The sequence below is a fragment of the Lasiosphaeria miniovina genome (genome assembly GCF_030549165.1).
Source record: "Lasiosphaeria miniovina strain SMH2392-1A chromosome Unknown B0T26scaffold_5, whole genome shotgun sequence".
NCBI lineage: Eukaryota > Fungi > Ascomycota > Sordariomycetes > Sordariales > Lasiosphaeriaceae > Lasiosphaeria > Lasiosphaeria miniovina.
In genome coordinates this window covers 1752476-1770445 of record NW_026848224.1, presented here as the reverse complement: position 1 = coordinate 1770445, position 17970 = coordinate 1752476, and the positions used below count along the sequence as shown (strand labels likewise).

At 55.0% G+C, this 17970-nt stretch overlaps 5 protein-coding genes across 5 annotated transcripts; 1 reads left to right on the top strand and 4 right to left on the bottom strand.

Moving 5' to 3' along the window:
- Window positions 1-131: 131 nt before the first annotated feature.
- On the bottom strand, window positions 132-3696 carry B0T26DRAFT_650427 (N-acetyltransferase B complex non catalytic subunit-domain-containing protein; the record flags this gene model as incomplete). Its single annotated transcript, XM_060438177.1, has 9 exons — window positions 132-956; window positions 1009-1127; window positions 1198-2047; window positions 2129-2435; window positions 2495-2828; window positions 2894-2987; window positions 3045-3131; window positions 3194-3478; window positions 3547-3696. The coding sequence occupies 9 exons, from the start codon at window positions 3694-3696 to the stop codon at window positions 132-134; spliced, it is 3051 nt and encodes a 1016-aa protein (XP_060294212.1).
- Window positions 3697-4882: 1186 nt separating this feature from the next.
- B0T26DRAFT_602656 (uncharacterized protein) lies at window positions 4883-5381 on the bottom strand (the record flags this gene model as incomplete). Its single annotated transcript, XM_060435767.1, has 3 exons — window positions 4883-4922; window positions 5069-5176; window positions 5323-5381. Coding segments are annotated over 3 exons (207 nt in total), but the record flags the coding sequence as incomplete, so codon positions are not given.
- Window positions 5382-6074: 693 nt separating this feature from the next.
- Window positions 6075-9258, top strand: B0T26DRAFT_753064 (uncharacterized protein; the record flags this gene model as incomplete). The annotated part of the gene is made up of 4 exons (XM_060445613.1): window positions 6075-6355; window positions 6551-6798; window positions 8781-8995; window positions 9094-9258. 4 exons carry the CDS (start codon window positions 6075-6077, stop codon window positions 9256-9258), a joined length of 909 nt encoding a protein of 302 aa, XP_060294210.1.
- Window positions 9092-10253, bottom strand: B0T26DRAFT_715584 (uncharacterized protein). Its single transcript, XM_060442242.1, has one exon. The coding sequence runs from the start codon at window positions 9918-9920 to the stop codon at window positions 9384-9386; it is 537 nt and encodes a 178-aa protein (XP_060294209.1). The 5' UTR covers window positions 9921-10253; the 3' UTR covers window positions 9092-9383.
- On the bottom strand, window positions 9935-17396 carry B0T26DRAFT_650858 (alpha-1,3-glucan synthase; the record flags this gene model as incomplete). Its single annotated transcript, XM_060438220.1, has 7 exons — window positions 9935-12225; window positions 12291-12869; window positions 12936-16356; window positions 16460-16688; window positions 16749-16864; window positions 16924-16983; window positions 17043-17396. 7 exons carry the CDS (start codon window positions 17394-17396, stop codon window positions 9935-9937), a joined length of 7050 nt encoding a protein of 2349 aa, XP_060294208.1.
- Window positions 17397-17970: the final 574 nt, after the last annotated feature.

The following is a 17970-nucleotide window of genomic DNA, read 5'->3' as shown; positions in this document are numbered from 1 at the left end:
GAATGATACCCCTTTTTTTTTACCTCTCCATCTCTTTTCCTTTCCTCTCTGTTCTATATGGCCCATGCATGTGCTCGCAAAGCTGCCTGACCTTAACACAGTCCTCGAGTACACGGCTCAAGACAGCCTGCTCACTCCATCCGGACCATCCCCCACCCCTTGACGCCCTCGCGCCAGCTCTCCAGCAGCTTGCCCCCCCACTCCTCGGCGTGCGCGCTGTCCGACACCACGCTCTTCACCGCCTGGAGAGCCTCATCGTCCTGGCTACTGCTGCTGCTGCTCTCGTCGCTGTAGGCCCACTCGAGCATGCGGTCCAGCCAGCCGGCCTCTCCGAGCTGCTCCTTGAGTTTCTGGACGTGAGCCTTGGTCTCGGCCAGCGTCTTGGTGGCGACGGCCTCGAGCGCCTTCATCTCAGCCACCACGTCCTTGTGCAGGGCCGACTTACCCGTGCGGTCGCGCGCCATCTCATTGTCGTAGAACGCCAGCACGAAGGCGGCCGTGTGCTTGACGGCCACGGCCGTCTCGCGCACGTACGCCACGTTGTGCATGTTGGTCAGAGCCTTGCATGTCTGCGACGTGGTCGGGTTCACACGCGGCGATGTCAGCTCGCTGCGCAGGCCTGCCAGCGCCGTGCGCACCGACGACGTCGTCATAGACAGTGTCTTGGGCGGCGCTGGATCGGCGCGCGGGATGTAGAGACTCGTGACCACGCTGGCCGACAGGAGCGATACCACCGTGTAGTAGACCAGCTCGGCGCTGGTCAGGAGAGACGGGGTCGCGGTACGGTGCAGGAAGTCTGTCAGTGAGTTGCTGAGGTCAGCCACGCGCTCGGCGACGTAGTTGCGGTCCCGGATGGCTACGTCGTTTGGCTTGGCGGGCTTGTAGTCCTTGGGCGGCTTAAACGCGAGGACGTCGTAGTACTGCTCCGAGAGAAATCCCAGCTGGAGTCGCTCGTTCTGCCACTGCGGTCAGCAATCTCTAACCAACGGAAAGAGCAACTGGACATACCGAAAGCCCAGGGCCAAGTCTGAGGAAGTCCTGAATTGGAGGTCCGTGGAGGCTCTCCAGGTTTGGGAATGAACCATAGTCGGTCTTGTTGACGAGGACAGTCTCATCCGTGATTCCCTCTGCGATTCATAAGCGTTAGCGATGCGCTTCAAATCTCAAGATACACCAGTGTATCAGGCGACTGCTTACCTGCGAGGGACTGATCATCAATGTCGGGCTCGGTCTTCCACGCAAAATACCTCATGGCGCGCCTCTCCTCAACCAGCGTCATTACCAGCGTGCAGCTCTTGCGCAGCTTGGAGTCGTAAATGCTCATATCAATAATGCTAGTGTAGCTCCCGGAAGAGAAAGCCTCCCAGACCCGCACCGGACACTTGTCCCGCAAGCTGCTAGCATAATATGAACGCAGCGGTTCCATTAGGGGACGGCCTCCCTGGAACAGCCCTGGCGACAAGCTGGATATTCGGTCAAAGAATAGGGGGCTCAGCGCATCCTGGATGGTCCTCTTCACGTCCATGGGCTTCCAGAGCTGGAGCGCATACGAAGCGCACCCAGCCTGCAAATATAGCTGAACGAGGAGAAGGCGTAGCCCTACGTCTGAGGGAGTCAATTTGAGCTGCGTGTCTAGGAGCAAGAGCGCTTGGAGCCAAAGGTCAAGCCGTATGTCTCGCAAAGGCTGCCGGGCCGGTTCAGTGTTTCCTTTCGCCCGCAGCCCGGCCAGCTTCAAAAGCGAAAGTCCCATGACAAGAGCCAGGTCTGCGCGGGGGTCCTTGTCCAGTCGAGGAATTGCTTCAGCAAGTGCCGAGTCGGCAGATAATTGCTTGTAGGTGGCCGTTGCTGTGACTACCGTCTTCCTTAGACAGTGCTCGCAGGGGAGGTCTGCCAGTTGCGAGCAGAAGCGGCACCGGTATGGCTTTTCTTGTTCTTGGCCATCTACAACAGATGGGTAGTGTGACAACGTCTGTGGGCATGTAGTGAGAAGATAGCGCAGCCTGCATTCAAGCGTCTTCAATATGACTTTTTTCAGCTCGTCGAGTTGCTTTGGATATGGTGGAACAGGTCAGCTGCCTGATACAAAAATTCTTGCTATACAAGAAGAGGAGGGGAGAGAGCAACGCACCTCGTCAAGAATTTTGGGAAAAATATCTTCCATAAACGCCCTTGCTTCCTCGAAGCTAAGTTGAGCCACGTAGTATTTAACGTCGTCAAACGCGGATAGCTTGTCGAAATAATTGTCAAGAAACAGGCCAATCTGTATAACCCGCGGTGTCAAGCCTTTGTGGCCTGGATCGGGGCTAAGAAGCAGTGTAGGTGTTCGGAAGGTTGTCTCAAGAAGTGCCACACTGATGTTCTTCTTATACATCTCGCTCGCCGACGCCGTCAAGGAAATAAACTTGTTTAGAATAGCCTGCACCTCGCCAAACGCGCTGCACACAGCATGTAAGCACAAGCCCGCGGTGTCTCTGTCGGAATCGAATCAACTTACGCTTCTGGATCTTTGGCTTTGCTGGCGGCCACGGAGAATCGCCCCCAGACTAGTAAATCGCAGACAAGAAACGGAGGCGTAAGACCTTCGATACCTATATTCAAGGCATCGCGGCAGAGGGTAAAAACAAGGTCCCACTCTCCCCAGGACTCGAGAGCAGTTAGCGACTCCCAGAGAAGGAGCTTGTGCCCCTTTTTGAGCTCGGCGATGGCACCCAGCTGGCTGCTCTGAATGCGGGAGATGAAATCTGCTTTGGTGCCATAGGCTAGCAGCACGCGGTAGTAGAGACATATCTCCTCTTCGGTCGCGAGCCGGCGGTCCGTAGACTCGGTTGCTGAGGCCTGGGGAATGTGTTAGTTTGGCCCAAACCAGCTCCAAATGTTGATAGGGGTAGTTGACTTGCGTTTTCCGTGAGGTCGGCTGCTCTCTCGAGCTGCTTGAGGACCAGCAGGCTGTATACCCTACGGCTAGCCTCGGTGCACTGGTGGCTGACCTGTGAATGTCAGCCCTGTCAGGGTCAGAATGGGGTCAGAAGGGAGATATAACACACTGAAAGGAGGTAAGTCAGGGTGATACCCCAGAACATATAGCGGCGGTCGTTTGAGCCGACGTTGGCCTTATCCAAAGTCGCGGCAATCTAATAGTCAGGGTCAGCACGATGCCCGTTCTCAGGAGAGGCGGGAAAGCATCCAAGCTCACCTGCTGAGCGCTCACGAGATCCCAGTGCTCCAGGCATGTCTGAAGACACTGCTGGGCCAGGGGGCTCTTCGGGTTTGCCTTGACCCAGCGAGCCCTCAGGGGCCCGAGAGCCTCGGCGTAGTCGAGATCCTGGGAGAGGAAGTCATGAGACGCCCACTCGTAGAGCTCGAGGGTGTCGAGATCTGGGACGGCCTTCTGCCTGACGAGGTCGTCGATGGCGATGAGCACGACGGCACACTTTTCAGCACCACCGTCGAGTTGAGACTCGGCTGTGATTTTGATGGCCTGTCGCAAATAGTGAGTGAGCCCTTTTTGTTCTCAACATGACGAGAGCCCTTCGCATGGGCGCATACCTCGTAGTAAGGGTCCTTGAGGGCCTTGGCGCGCTTGTCCGCCAGGCGGGCGACGGTGTTCCAGTTGCCGTCGCTGAAGGCCGTCTGCAGCTGCATGTCGACCGAGTTCTTCAGCGCCGGCCTGCCATACCTCGAATAATACGAAGACATGGCGGCGGGGCCTTGATCTTTTTTTTTTGCTTCTTTTTTTTTCTCTGCGTGAGCACTTGCAGCTGTCTGTTTCTGTAGGGCGCCTTGGGGTCTGGGCAGCCCAGGAGTGGATGGATGGATGGTGTTGCGGGCCAAACAATCCGTCGGTATCCGTATCGTACCCAAGGTGCCCGTGGTCAGCAAGGCAGCTAGGTAAGGTAACGGTATTCCGTAGTGCCAATTGATTGTGGAGAGGAGGGGTCCAACTGCTCAGGCATGCAACGCTTTTACTTTGCTTCCCGTGCAACTTGGATCAAGGCCCACGCGACAAGTACAGGTATGCAATGAACGGATTTAAAAGCCCTGGTTCTGGCTACTATCTCAGTTGCAGCTCTTGAGCCGCTTACTGCATGAAGAAAACTGATCGACTGCTTCTACTGCCCTTGCATGGACAGTCTTCGAGCCGGAGCTCTTTTAGTCCACATTTGCGCGCACGCTGTGATTAGCTGCACCTACAAGACCTTGATAGTTCAGACGACTTTTCTAGTGGGGGTGGCACGTGCACCCTATCAGCAGCATCACCCCACTAAAGCCTTGAAGCTTGTCAGTTGCCAGGCAAGAACACGCCCCTAACGGCCCTCTTTTCTCAGTGACATACTGCCCACGTCGTGCACTAAACAAATGCATGATATAACCCTAGAGTTAGATGAGAAAGTAGTGTTACACATATATATACAGCGCTTTAAGCACCTCGCCCAGTCATCCTAAGCATCTCCTCCATGTGCCACGGCTATGCTGAGCGCTTGGATTTCAGCCTTGACCGTTGCTTCCTTAGGGTCCCGTTGTTAGAGAAGCGCCCGTGGACGCCTAACCAGAACCTCTTCTGCCAACCTAAGTTGTCTAGTTAGGATACCTAGGCAAGTACCTTAGGCAAGGTAGATAGGGTATTCTATATCATATAGCAAACCACCTGATGCTATCCCAATATACCCTCCCAGGGGATTCCCGCGCTCAACATGGTTCGAAGCAGTCGGCCGCGTCCACGATTATAGCCTTCAGTTAGAACAGCTTGCCTCGCCGCTTCTCAGTCTAGCCGCCCGTCAAAAGTAAAAGGTTAGCCAGCCCATAGGTGCCCGCGCTTTGGGGGATGGAGGAGGTGAACAACAGAAGACGTCTCCCGGCTGGTCGTCCTCGGACCGTAGCACGCCCGTGAACATACCCAGCTCTTCTTGCAGTCGCGGTACGCCCTGTTCAGTGCCGGCCAAGCAGGCGTCAGCACACATCCAGCCAAATGAGCAGTATCCGTCCTCTCTGTTCCACCTATTCCCAAGCGCTCCTGCGCGTGGTCGAGAGGAGTCTGGTCGGAGCTGGGCAATCGGTTGGGGGCACTGACTGGAAGTAGTCGCTGCACATGGTGCGGTCGCCGCCGTTGCGGTGGATACACCTGATGCTTTTCTCGGCCGCCTCCTGGCACGGGTCGAGGAACGCGCTCCTGCTCTTGCTGTGGTCGGGGGTCGAGTCAACGTCGCAATACAAATTGATATGAATGGCACGTTATATAGGGAAAGCAGGCGCGGCGCAGGGAAGGAGGGACAGGCAGGTAGGTGGTCAAGCTGGCGGACAAAACGGAACAACCCCTCGACTCACGTCTCGAACTTGGTCTTGACCTCGTCTGTCCACGGCTCCTCGGCCGTGCCAGCACCGCTGCCGCCACCGCTGCTGCTACCTGCAGCTGTCGCTGTCGCTGCCACCGCAGAAGTCGTCGCCTCCGTTGAAGCCATGGCCGTCGATTTTTTCGGGGTCTCGGTTCATAGGCGGGCCGGCGTGGCCTCTCTCTGTCGGCGAAATCCTAGGAATCGCTACGGATACCTGGCTCTGCTGTCGCGACGCGCCAGATGGAGAGAAAGTTTGACGCACGGGCCACCCGCTTCTCCTACTGTTAGGAAAGAACAGGACAGTGCCCAGGGAATCGGATCTTGGATCTAGGGAGGCTACGAAGGTTTGGTTGGGCATGTTCGGATCCCCACTTTGACCGGTATAGTTGCGACGGGCCCACTTGACGGTCTGGCCGGTTGGCCGAGTCCTCCATCTAATCGTAACTGTTGCGCAAACGGACACCTCCCTGCACGTATGTCGAACCGGGATCTTGTTCGGGATCTCACGGTGCCGCCTGGGTGACAGACATCGTTCGAACCCCACAAAAGACGCTGTTCCCAGGGGAGCGTATGCAGCTACTCTAAATAAGGACCTTCCCGACGGTGCCCTCGACGGGTCTGCTGGGCTCAGGATGGCAGGAAACGTGGTCCACTCTGTGTATTCTAGGCGGCGAGAGTGGCGCCCTGTAAAATCACTCGATCCTGGTCACGTGACCGTCAAACGATCGCAGAGTTCTTAGCACGATGGCAGACCGCAGCGCCGCCCATACCCTCCAGTTCGGCATCGAGTTGGAGTTGACCCTTCGGCCCACCGAGCAGGGCCTTCAACTGCTCCAGACTTTCGAATTTAAGCACTCCGACGAAGCGTACGCGTCGGACGTACTGGGGGGCGCACGAGGGGCTAACCGGGACATCATCTGCGATTTTCTGCGTACTTACTTTGATCAGTATGAGGTTCCGGTCAACCGAGACGATGACATCGACCACGATAAGTGGACGATCGGCGAAGATCCAACCATTCGGGAGTAAGGATTCGAATACGGTATGGAGCTTGCGTCGCCAATCTTCGTCGAAACCCAATGCCAGGTCTGGATCTCGAGCCTAATACAGGTGTTCCAGCTTATTCGGAAGCATTTCGATATTATAACCCGGGCCGAACATCATTGCGCTACGCATGTTCATATAAGCCCGGTCGGTGGGTTTTCTAATCCTCAGCTAAGACAAGTTGCTCGTGGCGTCTTGCTCTTCCAAGACGCAATCTCCTTTATTCTCCCGCCTCCTCACGAGGCCGACGTATACTCGAGGCCAGCTTCGTTGCCCGACTCACTCCTCAATCACGTCGATCAGCTTGATGATATGACAGAACTGATCGACACTATGATGCCAACCGCTGCGCCTACGCAGGATCTAGACGCCATCTGGGACTGGAAGTACGTCGCGTGGAACTTCCTCTCGATACATCGGCTCGGTACGGTGGAATGGCGTCAAGGCCCGCCTTGTACGAGTCCGGATGATGCTGTCCGATGGTCCGTCCTGGCACTGTCTGCAGTCGAGGTCTTTCTCAGGGCAGATTTCGAATACCTCCGTAGGGAGCTAGCCCCGTCGCCCCTCGGCGGTCCTACGCGCCAGGATTTTACGTCCGTTTATTATCGCCGCATCCCGAAACCTATGTCGCGAAGATGCCGACGTCGAGATCGAGGCTGGTGATTTGGATTGAGCATCTTATGCTTCCCGACTCTAACTATGCTCGACGTCCGGTCTACGTGCAGTTTTGATTATCGACGATCCCACGTCTCCGGGCTCTTAGTGCTAGAATGGGCATCTATGACGCGGGTTTATTTACCCGTTGATATTATTTTTCCATTTGTGCTAACGGCAACATCCAGTGATACGCCTTGGCCGTCGTCTTAGCTCTACTATATATGGAAGTTTCCATTCCTAGCCGCTGCGATTTCTCGATATGGTAGAACTAGCTCCGGTACAGCTGCTTCGTCTAGAGACATTTATTTCGGCCGAGGTACCGCTGGCGTCGACCCGGGCTAGCTGGTCCACGAACGTCTCTACTGCAACCCCGATCGAGCGGCCTTGTATTGGTACTGCCGCGCCCAGAACTGGTCCTCCCATTTGCATTTGTAGTGCTGCTTTTGGTGGTAAAGCGAGCCGCTGTGTTTCTTCCCCGGCTACCCGATACCCCTTCCCCCTCCTCTTCCCCAACTTATTGCCCGTTGTAGAACGCCTCGCTTGTCCACTCGGTCCGCTCTCGATCCTCGATATCCTGGCAACGAATGTCGGGCGAATCAGGACCGGGAATTCCTCTGCCCATATCATGGAGAGATAACGGCACAGGCTTGGCGCCGGGAGCCAGAAGGCTCCGCGAAAACTTCTGTCCTAGTAATCCTAGTTCTATTAAGGCAGCCTCTCGTATCTGCTGAGCAAAGGGCGACTCCACAAAGGCCATTACCAATTGCCCAAAGAGAGTTAAATGGTAAATAGGGACACTTTCAATCTCCTCTGTTGCGCGGAACCATTGTAGCACGCCTACCTTACAAATATACACCTTGAGGCAAATATCCCGGCGAAGAACGAGGCGGAGGATAGCCTCGTATACCTCAACAGCTTGCACCCCATTCTCGGCCGCAACGAGCCACGGAATTCTGGCTTCTGGGGCCAGACCGATGGGCTTCGGCCGAGGGTATCTACGGAAGTCGGCAAAAGTGGGGGAAAAGGGTATATTGGGACTGTTCGGCCACCGTTGATCGAACTTACGTTCCGTCGACATGTTGGATACGTTCGTTGAACGTAATCTTGATTGTAGTTGTTGTATCCCGTAGTCGCGGTGGCGGTGGTAGTGGTGTGAAGAATGCTTCTACTGTTTTTGAGTTTAGAGGAGCTGGTGACAGAAGGGGAAGAAGCACTTATATATTTAGCCTGCAAAAGAGTTTGATTACTAATCAAGATTGACGTCAAGACTCTCTTATTACCTGGGGAAAGTCAGGTTGCCGAGGCCCGGGCTCGGGGCAGTTTGGTGCGTATTTAACAGCCAGTTTTGGGAGTAGACGTAACCCAAGCATAAAATTTAAAATCTGTTTCATAAGATTTTTTTAGGGAGGGTCGATATAAGGATTACCTTGCCATTTGCTGTCCGACGTTATATAATACCGAGTGCATGGGTTCCAATGGGCGCACTTTTCTCCAACGTTATACGCGAGAACAGCGCAAGAAATCTCCTCCAAACGCGGCTCTCAACCACGCCTACAAACGCGGGAGTCGCCCGACCGCAAAGGTTGGCAATCGGCGAATCGGAGATGCAGACGTCCAGACGTGGGTCGGCCACTACCCTGCGGAGCCAATCGACCTCGACCTGCGCCTCCACCACCAATCCTCAAAGCCGAGACAGGCCTCACACTCACCGGCCCGCATCCGCACCTGCACTCGTCCCCCGTATCGCAGCCCGGGCTCGGCCTCCTCGACGTCCGTACAAGACCAACGCCGTCGCGGCGGCGGCCGGCCAGACTAAGCCGTGGGAGCGCTTTGCGACCTACGTCGACGCGCTTAACGCCCGCAACCCCACCGGCACTATCTCGTACAAAGTCCTCTACTCGACCCATTACGGCATAGGCATCTATAACGCCACCAAGGCCCGCATCGGCACCGCCGCCTGGGACGTGCGCCCTTACCTCTGATCCCGTCCTCATCCTCGTCTCGGCCCAGACAGCAATGGAAAAACTAACCGCCGCCGCAAAGCCATTGGGGTCGCCTGGAGGGCGACGGCGTCGTGACCTGGGCCGACGCCAAGCTGATCCCCAAGGGCGTCGCACAGGCCGCGGACCTGGCGCGCTTCTGGGCCGCTGGCATCGCCGAGGATGTTCTGGGTCGACAGAGGTGGCAGGAGTCAGTGAGTCAGAAGCAAACTATAATTTACGTTTAAGTGTCCTCCCATATAATGCCATCCAGTTTCTAAAAAAATACATCTATGTTCAAGAATGCAAATAAAAAAAGAGACATGCAAGTAATAGCGCATCCAAAGAAAAAGGAGAAAATGAAAATCGAGCTTCATCCCTCCTTTTTTTTTCCAATCTTCAACGGTTTCCATACCACACACCCACAAAGGCAACAAGAGCCAAATAAATAGCAAAGTTTGCCAGCGTGTGTCCCATCCATCACCGCTTTGATGTCCGTAAATAATGAGCCCCAGAGGGCGGGCAGGCAGGCAAGGCCGGGGGAGGGGATATCAATCGAGAGAAAATAAAAAATTTCACCGCCGTAACGGAAAACAACACAACCTGCGCCGTGGGAAAACAGAAAAAGGACTCGAAACCATCGTCCCCCCCGAATATATATCATCCCCGTGAATATTTCGTTTCCCTCCTTCCCGAGGCCCCCTCGCGTCATAACATAAATCGCTAAAAGAACGCAGAAAGCATGCCCGCCGTAAAAACTTTGATCATACCGACTTGGCCACCATGACGACGGGGTTTCAATGATGATTTTTTTCCAATGCTGTTGATGATAGTAACAAAACAAAATGGAAGGCTGCAAAGGGAAAAGATATATATAGATATAGATTCCCCAACCGTCTAGCTGAGCCATTTGCTTGTCTGCTCTTACGGCTTGCTGATCTGCTCCTTGCGGAAGAACTTGAAGAAGCCGACGCAAATGACGAGCTGCAGGATGAGGGCGACCCAGAACCACGGCTTCGCGAGGCCGGCGGCGATGCCTTCGGAGAAGTCGGGGAAGACGTCGCCGGGGCCGACATTATTAGGTGCACTGGCTCTAGCCACGATGGTGGCGATAGAGCCGATGACCTGGGCGACAAGCATGGCCACGCACACGTGGATACGCGTGAGCGTCAACATGAGAATCATACCGATACCCGCGTTCTGCACCGTGTCAAGCAGGCCGAGCCAGAGCCAGAGCGACCGTCCGAGAATCGCCGACCAGAATGGTGTGCCTGCCCAGGGAAGGTAGAGGCCAAACCCGCTGGTGCCCCAAAGCATCTGCGCCCAGCGAGGAGCGCCGAGCCCGAGAGCGAACAGGGGCAACCACCACGGATGACGCTTGCTAACAAAGGCGAAGAAGGCCAGGAAACCGATCCACACGCCAATGTAGAAGAAGGCCGTCAGGAGGAGCGTGCCCCAGATTGGCACGTGCTGGCTGCTAAACAGGTAGAACCAGTTGCGACCGTACGGCGAGGACAGGAAGTAGTTTTGCAGGATGACGGCCACGAAGAACCAGACGGTCGTCTTGCGGCGGAAGATGGAAGTGTACAGCGACGGCACCTCGTCGGGCTCCTGGCGATAGTAGTCGGGCAGGCCGATGTAGAGCATGATACCGCACGTCCAGAGGATGACGGCGATTACCATGGTAACGGGGAACAGGACAGGCAGAGCCGAGATGGGCCCGACATTGCCCTGAGCGCCCGACGACGAGATGAGATTGCCCCAGAACCAAAGCATGACCGTGTACGCTTGCTGGACGCCCTGGATGATACAGGCTCGCCAGATCCAGGTCGAGACGGGAGCGCCACCCTCGTCACCAAAATTGAAGGCGAAGAACAGAGCACCGCTGGACGATCCAGTCGCGTACAAGCCCGTTGCCACGTTCTGCACCCAAGACCGCGTGTCCAAGTTCTTGAAGAAGGGTGCAGCGCCGATCAAGGCGAAGGCGGCGCCGTAGAAGATCCACGGAAGCGAAAGCGAGTAGATGGACCTGGTAGTCCGCGAAAGGACGCCCCAGCAGATAGATGTAGCGAGGTAGATGGAGGCAACAATGTAAAGACGCTCGGCCGACTGACCAAGTTCTCCGGTGAGGAGGGTGATCTGGTACGAGTTGGAGGCGACGATCTGGCCGAAGGCGAGGAAGATAGAGTACACGGGCCATTCGCCAACACGCCGCTGCACGAATTTCTTGATGCCAGTAGGGGGGGCATAGTCGTCCCTGAGCCCGTACTCCTCTCGCTTCGACTTCTCGAAATCCTCTTTGGCGTTCTGGTATGCCATGCCGTAATCCTCAGAGTTCCGTCTCGACGAGGGGCCGCCGCTGCCGCCGGCTCCAACCAAGTTGACCGTCGAATTAAAACGTGAGTGGCCGGTACCGAGCTTGGCGTCGCGCATCCCGTCGAAGAATTCTCTCTCACTGTCGACCAAGTACTCCTCGATACACAGCTGAGAGATGGTGTTCTTGCTGTTGAGCTTCTCGAGCTTCTTCTCAAAGGCCGTGATGAACTTTCCGTCGGAGTCGGTGAAGAAGGGATCGACTTGCTGCAGTTTGAAATCCGTCCGGCCTCCTACAATTGAGTCGACAGACACCACACTTGCAAAGCTTGCCGTGGACAGGCCGTGAGCATGTCGGAGGTTGCGCCGAGGATTGGGGCTCCACTCAGCCTCTCCCAGGAACCGTGGAGGAGCAAGCGTGCTGGTATCCGAGTAGACCGAGTCGGCATCGCTGTCGTGCTGCCGGCCGCGCATATCCGGGAATGCAGGGCTGTGGAGACCAGAGCTCGGGAAGCCGGGTCCAGCAAAGTCGGGTGTCCCAGGGCGAGATCCGCTTCCGCCGCCACCTCGGCTAGGCGGTAATGGCCAGCCTGAAGGCGATTCGGGGCGTGATGGAAGGAACATGGATCCCGTGGTCGGTGTTAGCGGCGTTAGGTTTCGATCTCTAGAAACATCGCGTTCTCTTGACGCGCCACGATCCCTCGACGAGCTGATATTGAGCTTCCGCTTCGACTTGAACTTCATCTTGTTGTGCAGCTTAATGGAACGGCCCTGGAGCTTCTCGAGTCCTTCCAGCCATTGCGCAACAGGGAAACGCTGCTTTGCCGACCACGCTCTCATCTTTGCGCGAACATCTGTCTTGGAGTCCAGTGCCGCTACAACGGCCTGCTTGAATTGACTCACTGTAATGTTTTGCTGCGGTCAGCGATATGGAACTGAATCGCACGGGGAGATAAATTCGACTTACGCAAATGAGATGTGCTGGCTGATTCAATGGTATACCACCATCCTGGCATTTGTCCCAAACCTCCGACCTTGGCGCCAACTCCGAGAGCTCCTTTACGACCAAATTCGACGGCCACCAGACCAAAGGGCTCGTCTCTGGAAGGAATCAAGGCAAACTCGGCTCCGCTGAAGATGTAGGGCGGTAGAGATGTGAACTCGGGCTTGCTGAAGACGCGGGTAGGGTAGATCTCCATCAACTTGGAAAGTTTGAGAGCAGCGAACTTGCCGTACAAGTCAATGCAGGGACCAACACAAATAAGCTGCGTATTCGGGTATTCGTCCAGGATAGAAGGGAACAGATCAGCGATCAGATCTACACCCTTCTGTTGACTCCAACGGCCGACAAAGACGAAGAGTTCCGCGTTAGGGTTGACTTCAAGGCCGGCCCATTCCTGTGCCTGTCTTCGAAGGTCGCTTCTTGACCTCTCAAAGTCCTGATCAATCTTGACGTCTTTTTCGTGCTTGGCGTGGGCATCCCATTGCTCCATATCGCTCGGGTCCGGGTTAGGAAGCTGCCCAATTTGCGACAGACCCCAGAAAACTAGAATTTGTCAGTTCATGCACCGTGCGCCATACCATGCTTCACAGGAGAGCGGGGGGCTCTTACTCGGATATCTAGCGAACGATCTGTCTCCGTACTTCTTCGAGACACCCACGGCACCAAATCCAGACTGGTGGACCCGAAGGTAACTGACCGCGGCGTGAAGAAGATTGAAGACGGAGCCGAACTGCACATATTGCTGGACAACGTCATTGGACAGGTTGAAGACACCACAGACTTCCTTCCGCTCCTCGGGGGTCCGGAGCGGCCAAAGGCCCTGGAACTCGGCATTGTGAAGCGACAGGCAGCAGGGAATGGTGATTTCTGGCAGGAGGTAGAGCGGGGCAACACCGCCGTGGTAATCGTTGATGTGGTAAATGTCGACTGGGAATCGCGTAATGGTCTGCGCGATACACTGGTTCCATGCCGAGTAGTAGATGGCCGAATCGATATTGTCCATTCTGGGCGGGTACGGCTCAGCTTTGGTTTGCTGCCGGAAGACGGGTGCATCGAGGAGTACGTAGGTAATGTTTTCGACTTGATGATACTTGACCATGACTTGGTAAGGGGCATTGAGAATCTCCACTGTCATGGGCTCGGCCTGCTCCTCGGGAACGTCCGGATATGTGATATCGCCGACGCAAGGAACAACCCAAATCAGATCTTGATGGCCGAGAGCTTTACCCATGAGCTGAGCCATGACACCGAGGCCTCCGATCTTGACTTTGATGTTCCAGTCATCGATATTGTACTCGACGGTAGCGATTAAAACCATTCTACGCTTGGGAGGAAGGTCGGCGAGTCCGACTGCGCCATCCCCAAAGTCGGAGGCGCTCGAAACGGACCCCCTTCGGCTGCGTGACTTAATGGCTGACACCTTGGACTTGACTTTGGCATTCGTCTGGTGGAGGACGCCCGACAGGGTGATTGCCGGCTTCTTAATTCCCTTCTCAACAACCTTGACCTTGTAAAATGTCCCAATGAACACAAACACAGCAGCCAGGCCGGTGAGGATGGGTACAATCCACAAGAGGATGAAAAATGCTATCTGGTATCTCCTGTCGCCCTGCGGTACCAATTGGTAGCTCATGGTGGAGTCTTGGAGCACAAGCCGGTACGAGAGAAAAGGGTAAACTGGGCCTTGAGTGACGTTGATAACGGTGGGCACCATGGCAGAAGGGGGCATGCGGTCGAGAACGGTGTCGTTGTCGATATCGCCGTAAATAAATGACTGGTCGGGGTGGCCGTCGGGGTTCATGCCCCAAACATTCAACTGCAAGTCGCCCGGCCATTCGTCCATGTAATGCCACTCCCATCGGGCATCGGCGGTAAGGGCCAAGGCGTTCTTGGCGCCGCCGTCAAAGCCGTACTGATTGAACTTCCCGTTGACCCAGAGATGAGGGAATCGGCGTTGGCTCGAAAAGCCAGTGTCGCCATGCTGAACAAAGGCAGAGCTCCCAAGGATACGACTGTGATACTGCACAATGACATGCTGGCCCTGCCACTCCTGGGCCTTGGAGCCTTTCCAGTCGAGTTGGCTTATCGCGGTGCTTCCAGCCTTGTAAGACTGCCACAGGCTCCACGACGAGCCCCAGTTTGTAGAATACCGCCACTGGTCTGCTCCGGGAGCGCTGTGCGTCACCGAAAGGTTGCCATTGGAATCCCAAGACAAGAGCGAGCTAGAATAATTGGCCACCATGGGGTTGACAATCGGATTGTCTTGCTTGCCAACCCTGAGAAGAAACCCATCCCGCGCGTTGGTAAAACTTCCCGCCCTCTTCGTTGTAGCGTTGGCCACGGTGATGAGATGGACACCATCAGCGACATTGGTCAACGTCGCGGACCACTTCCAGCCAGATGCTAGGGAACCAACAAATGAAGCCGGTAGACTTTCGTCTCCGGTCACATTCACACACTTCACCGAATTCTTGTCTATTGTGGGGGAAATGCCCTTCTCCGTGGACGAGTTGAACTGGATAACCGAAGTCACTCCATCGCAGCTCATTTCTACATTGAAGTAGAACGCGATATCCACCGTGCTTACGTCGGCAGCCGACTGGACCGGCGTGTCATGTCCAGGGGTAAACTTGGTGATCATCGGAGGTGGCGGTGCAAATGAGATGATGGGAACGTAGACGCGAAACTCGAATGGGGCGAGCACGATTGGCGGGGGGCAACCCTTGCCCTCGACTGTTGAGTTGTTGTCGAGGGTAAGAGTGCCGTGAGGGAATAGGAGATTCTGGACTGTGGTCCCAACCTTGAATGGCGAAATGAATCCGTCCGTTGGTGACGAGCAGTCGAATTCGTACCGATGAGTGTCGTTCGAATTGTGATAGACCAGCCACACGTCTGTTGTATTTCCGAGATCCTGGATACCGGGCCATCCCTTCTTCAACACACTCCAGATGCCCACCTCAGTCTGCGTCTTCCCGGAACCGGGCAACTGTGTCATTGTGGTTTTGGAAGACAGCTGCTCGAGATAGACGCCTTCCTTGACAGACGGAAACTGGTCTCGGATATGGAACAGGGTTTTGATAATGTTCCGGACAGGATGAGACGGGTCTCTATGATCCCACGAGTTCTTGATGTCCTGGCATCCCTGTCTCGCCGATTGCAAAGGCATGTTGAAATACTGGGTACTACCTCCTGCGTAGCAGCCGTGGAGGTACCACGCGGGCGATGCGGCCATAGATTGACGACCGAAAATATAATTGTCTGCCGTGTTGTCCAAGACGTAGAATGCCTGCTCTTCTCCCCACAGAACGAGAGGGATTCCGGGCAACAGGAGATAAGTTATGAACATGCCGAGCAGCATACGGTCAACGCCTTGCTCGATACCCGGCCATCTGAAGACGTCCTGGTTCGTCACTCCGATCATGTGGCGGGGATCGAAGTAGCTGTGTTCCGGGTTCGCATTCACAAAGTCGTTGGTCGTAAGCATCTGGTTCCACATTTGCACCCAGTTCGTGGGAAGATCGTAGCCGGCCTCCAAATTACCGTCCATGCCCAAAAATCTGGTCAGGAAGCGATATACCGAGTAGGAAAACGCCGAGGCATCGAGCGCAGTCTTTCCAGGCTCGCGCAAGAAGTTCTTCGGGTCAGACGCCAAGGTGAGGTTGAGAGCAAGGCTGGGGTCCTTGTCCAGTCCGTCTCTCTGGTCTGGCTGACGACCACGCCCAAGATAGATGGAGCCAATATCATTTCCACCAGTAATTTCGCCAGGCATGAAGAAGTTCGTCTTTCCCACCGCCCGAGCGCATTGTCGAAGTGCCGATGAGAATTCGGCCGAGGCATCGGCCGTCACCTGGATTGCTTTGTCGTACCGGAAACCATCAATGTCGAGCATGCGAATTGTCATGCAAGAGAAATTGATCAACTTCTGTTGGACCGATGGCAACCATTCTCGGAGTCGATCTTGGACGGACGCGAACTTTGTAATCTGGCGGCGGTAATCGGGGAAGACTCCAAAAGCCTCCGTGTCCCCAAACTGTTGTACCGCGTTGCGATATTAGACTTCAGATCGCACAACCCCATCGGTCCAACGGAAGCTGGCTGCTATGAGAGGTTTTTGGGGCGTAAATGTTGCTTACCTGGTCAAAATCACTGTCATAGCATCCCTTGAATTGGTCGACATATATCTGGTCGATTGGGTACCCAGTTTCGTTCCAGAAGCGCGGGAACTTGCAGGTTTCATTGTAGGTGTCGGTGAAGTCAAAATCCAAGTACCGTCTTTCTGATTTGTACACGACCTTGTGCTCTTCTGGATCAAATGGCGTGGATTCGTTCAGGTATCCATCAAAACCTAAGAGATCGCTCATACTATTGACCGTCTTTAGCATCTGCGACCAACCTCGGTCGGAGAACAGCCGTTGTACTTACGTTGCCACGGTGTTGTCGAGCAGCACAAACATGTCCCGGTCGTGTATCGCCGTTATGAGACGACGCCATTCGTCAATGTTTCCAAAATGCGCATCCAGGAGTGTAAGATCAACGGGCTACCCAGCATTAGTCTACTTCGGTGTCCTCTCATTGGGTAGAGAACAGCAAAACACACCGAATATGAGTCGGATTGCCATGGTAGATTGATAAACGGCGATCCAGCGATGTAGAGTCCCTGCCAACCTGTCAGTAACCATGTTCTCGTCGAGGTTGAAGATCATATGTTGTCCTGACCTTCACGCCCATGCCATGGATGTAATCCAGGCTGTCGATGACGCCCTGAACATCTCCGCCATAGCGCAGCTGTGTGCTGGTGATATCCTGCTCAAATACCGTTCCGTTGGCGTTGTCGTTGGTCGGGTTACCGTTGACGAAGCGATCCAGGAAGAGGGTGTAGAATGGAAATCTCCAGTTATCCGGCGATTTGTTATATGTGTGACCGTCCCAGGTGCCATTATAATGGAGGGGATCCTCAGCTGTCTGATTCCTGTTCAGGTTCCAGTCGGAGTATTCGGGGTCCCATCGAAGGGAGGTTGCGAGTCTGGCTCCGAGACCCAAGGATAAGATAAGTGATAAAAGTGCTGACATCGTCACTGAGAGAACGAAAGCATATCGGCCGGGGAAGCAGAAAAAAAAAGCCCCAAAAGATAAACAACAACAACAAATGCAACAAACGACTGGCGGCTATACCAAAACGAAGGACGGCGCTGCTGAGACAATGCCAAAAAGCGAATGTGGGCGAAGAAATCGAGGCGTCGACCGGAGAACGAACGCAAGTTGCAGATTGGCAAGAGAGAGATCTGAGATTAGAATGGGAAATCCCAAAAGCAGTGGTGGCACCATGCGGAGAGAATACGAGGGGGCGGGAATCGTTATCGCCCGCGGAGGCAATCCCAGGAGCTCTTGTCGGTCACGGTGGACCCTCCTGCACAGCGTTGACAGCCGACCACTGGACGACACCCGGCTCGCATAGGGTACCCAGGCGGGCAGCCAGCCATCTGGGGCTGGGACGAAACGTTCCCCGTACAGAGCAGGTACTGTCCATACACACGTACATACAGTACTCCTTACACTACATCACAGCACAGGATACAATAGTGGCATGCATGAGGTGTCCGTAGCGAGTCCAGTAACTGCAGCGAAGGTCTGCTAAGTCGACGAA

What these genes read in the sequence shown, in the direction of transcription:
- B0T26DRAFT_715584 (XM_060442242.1), bottom strand. Translation starts at nt 9,920, where the DNA reads ATGGCTCAGCTAGACGGTTGGGGAATCTATATCTATATATATCTTTTC.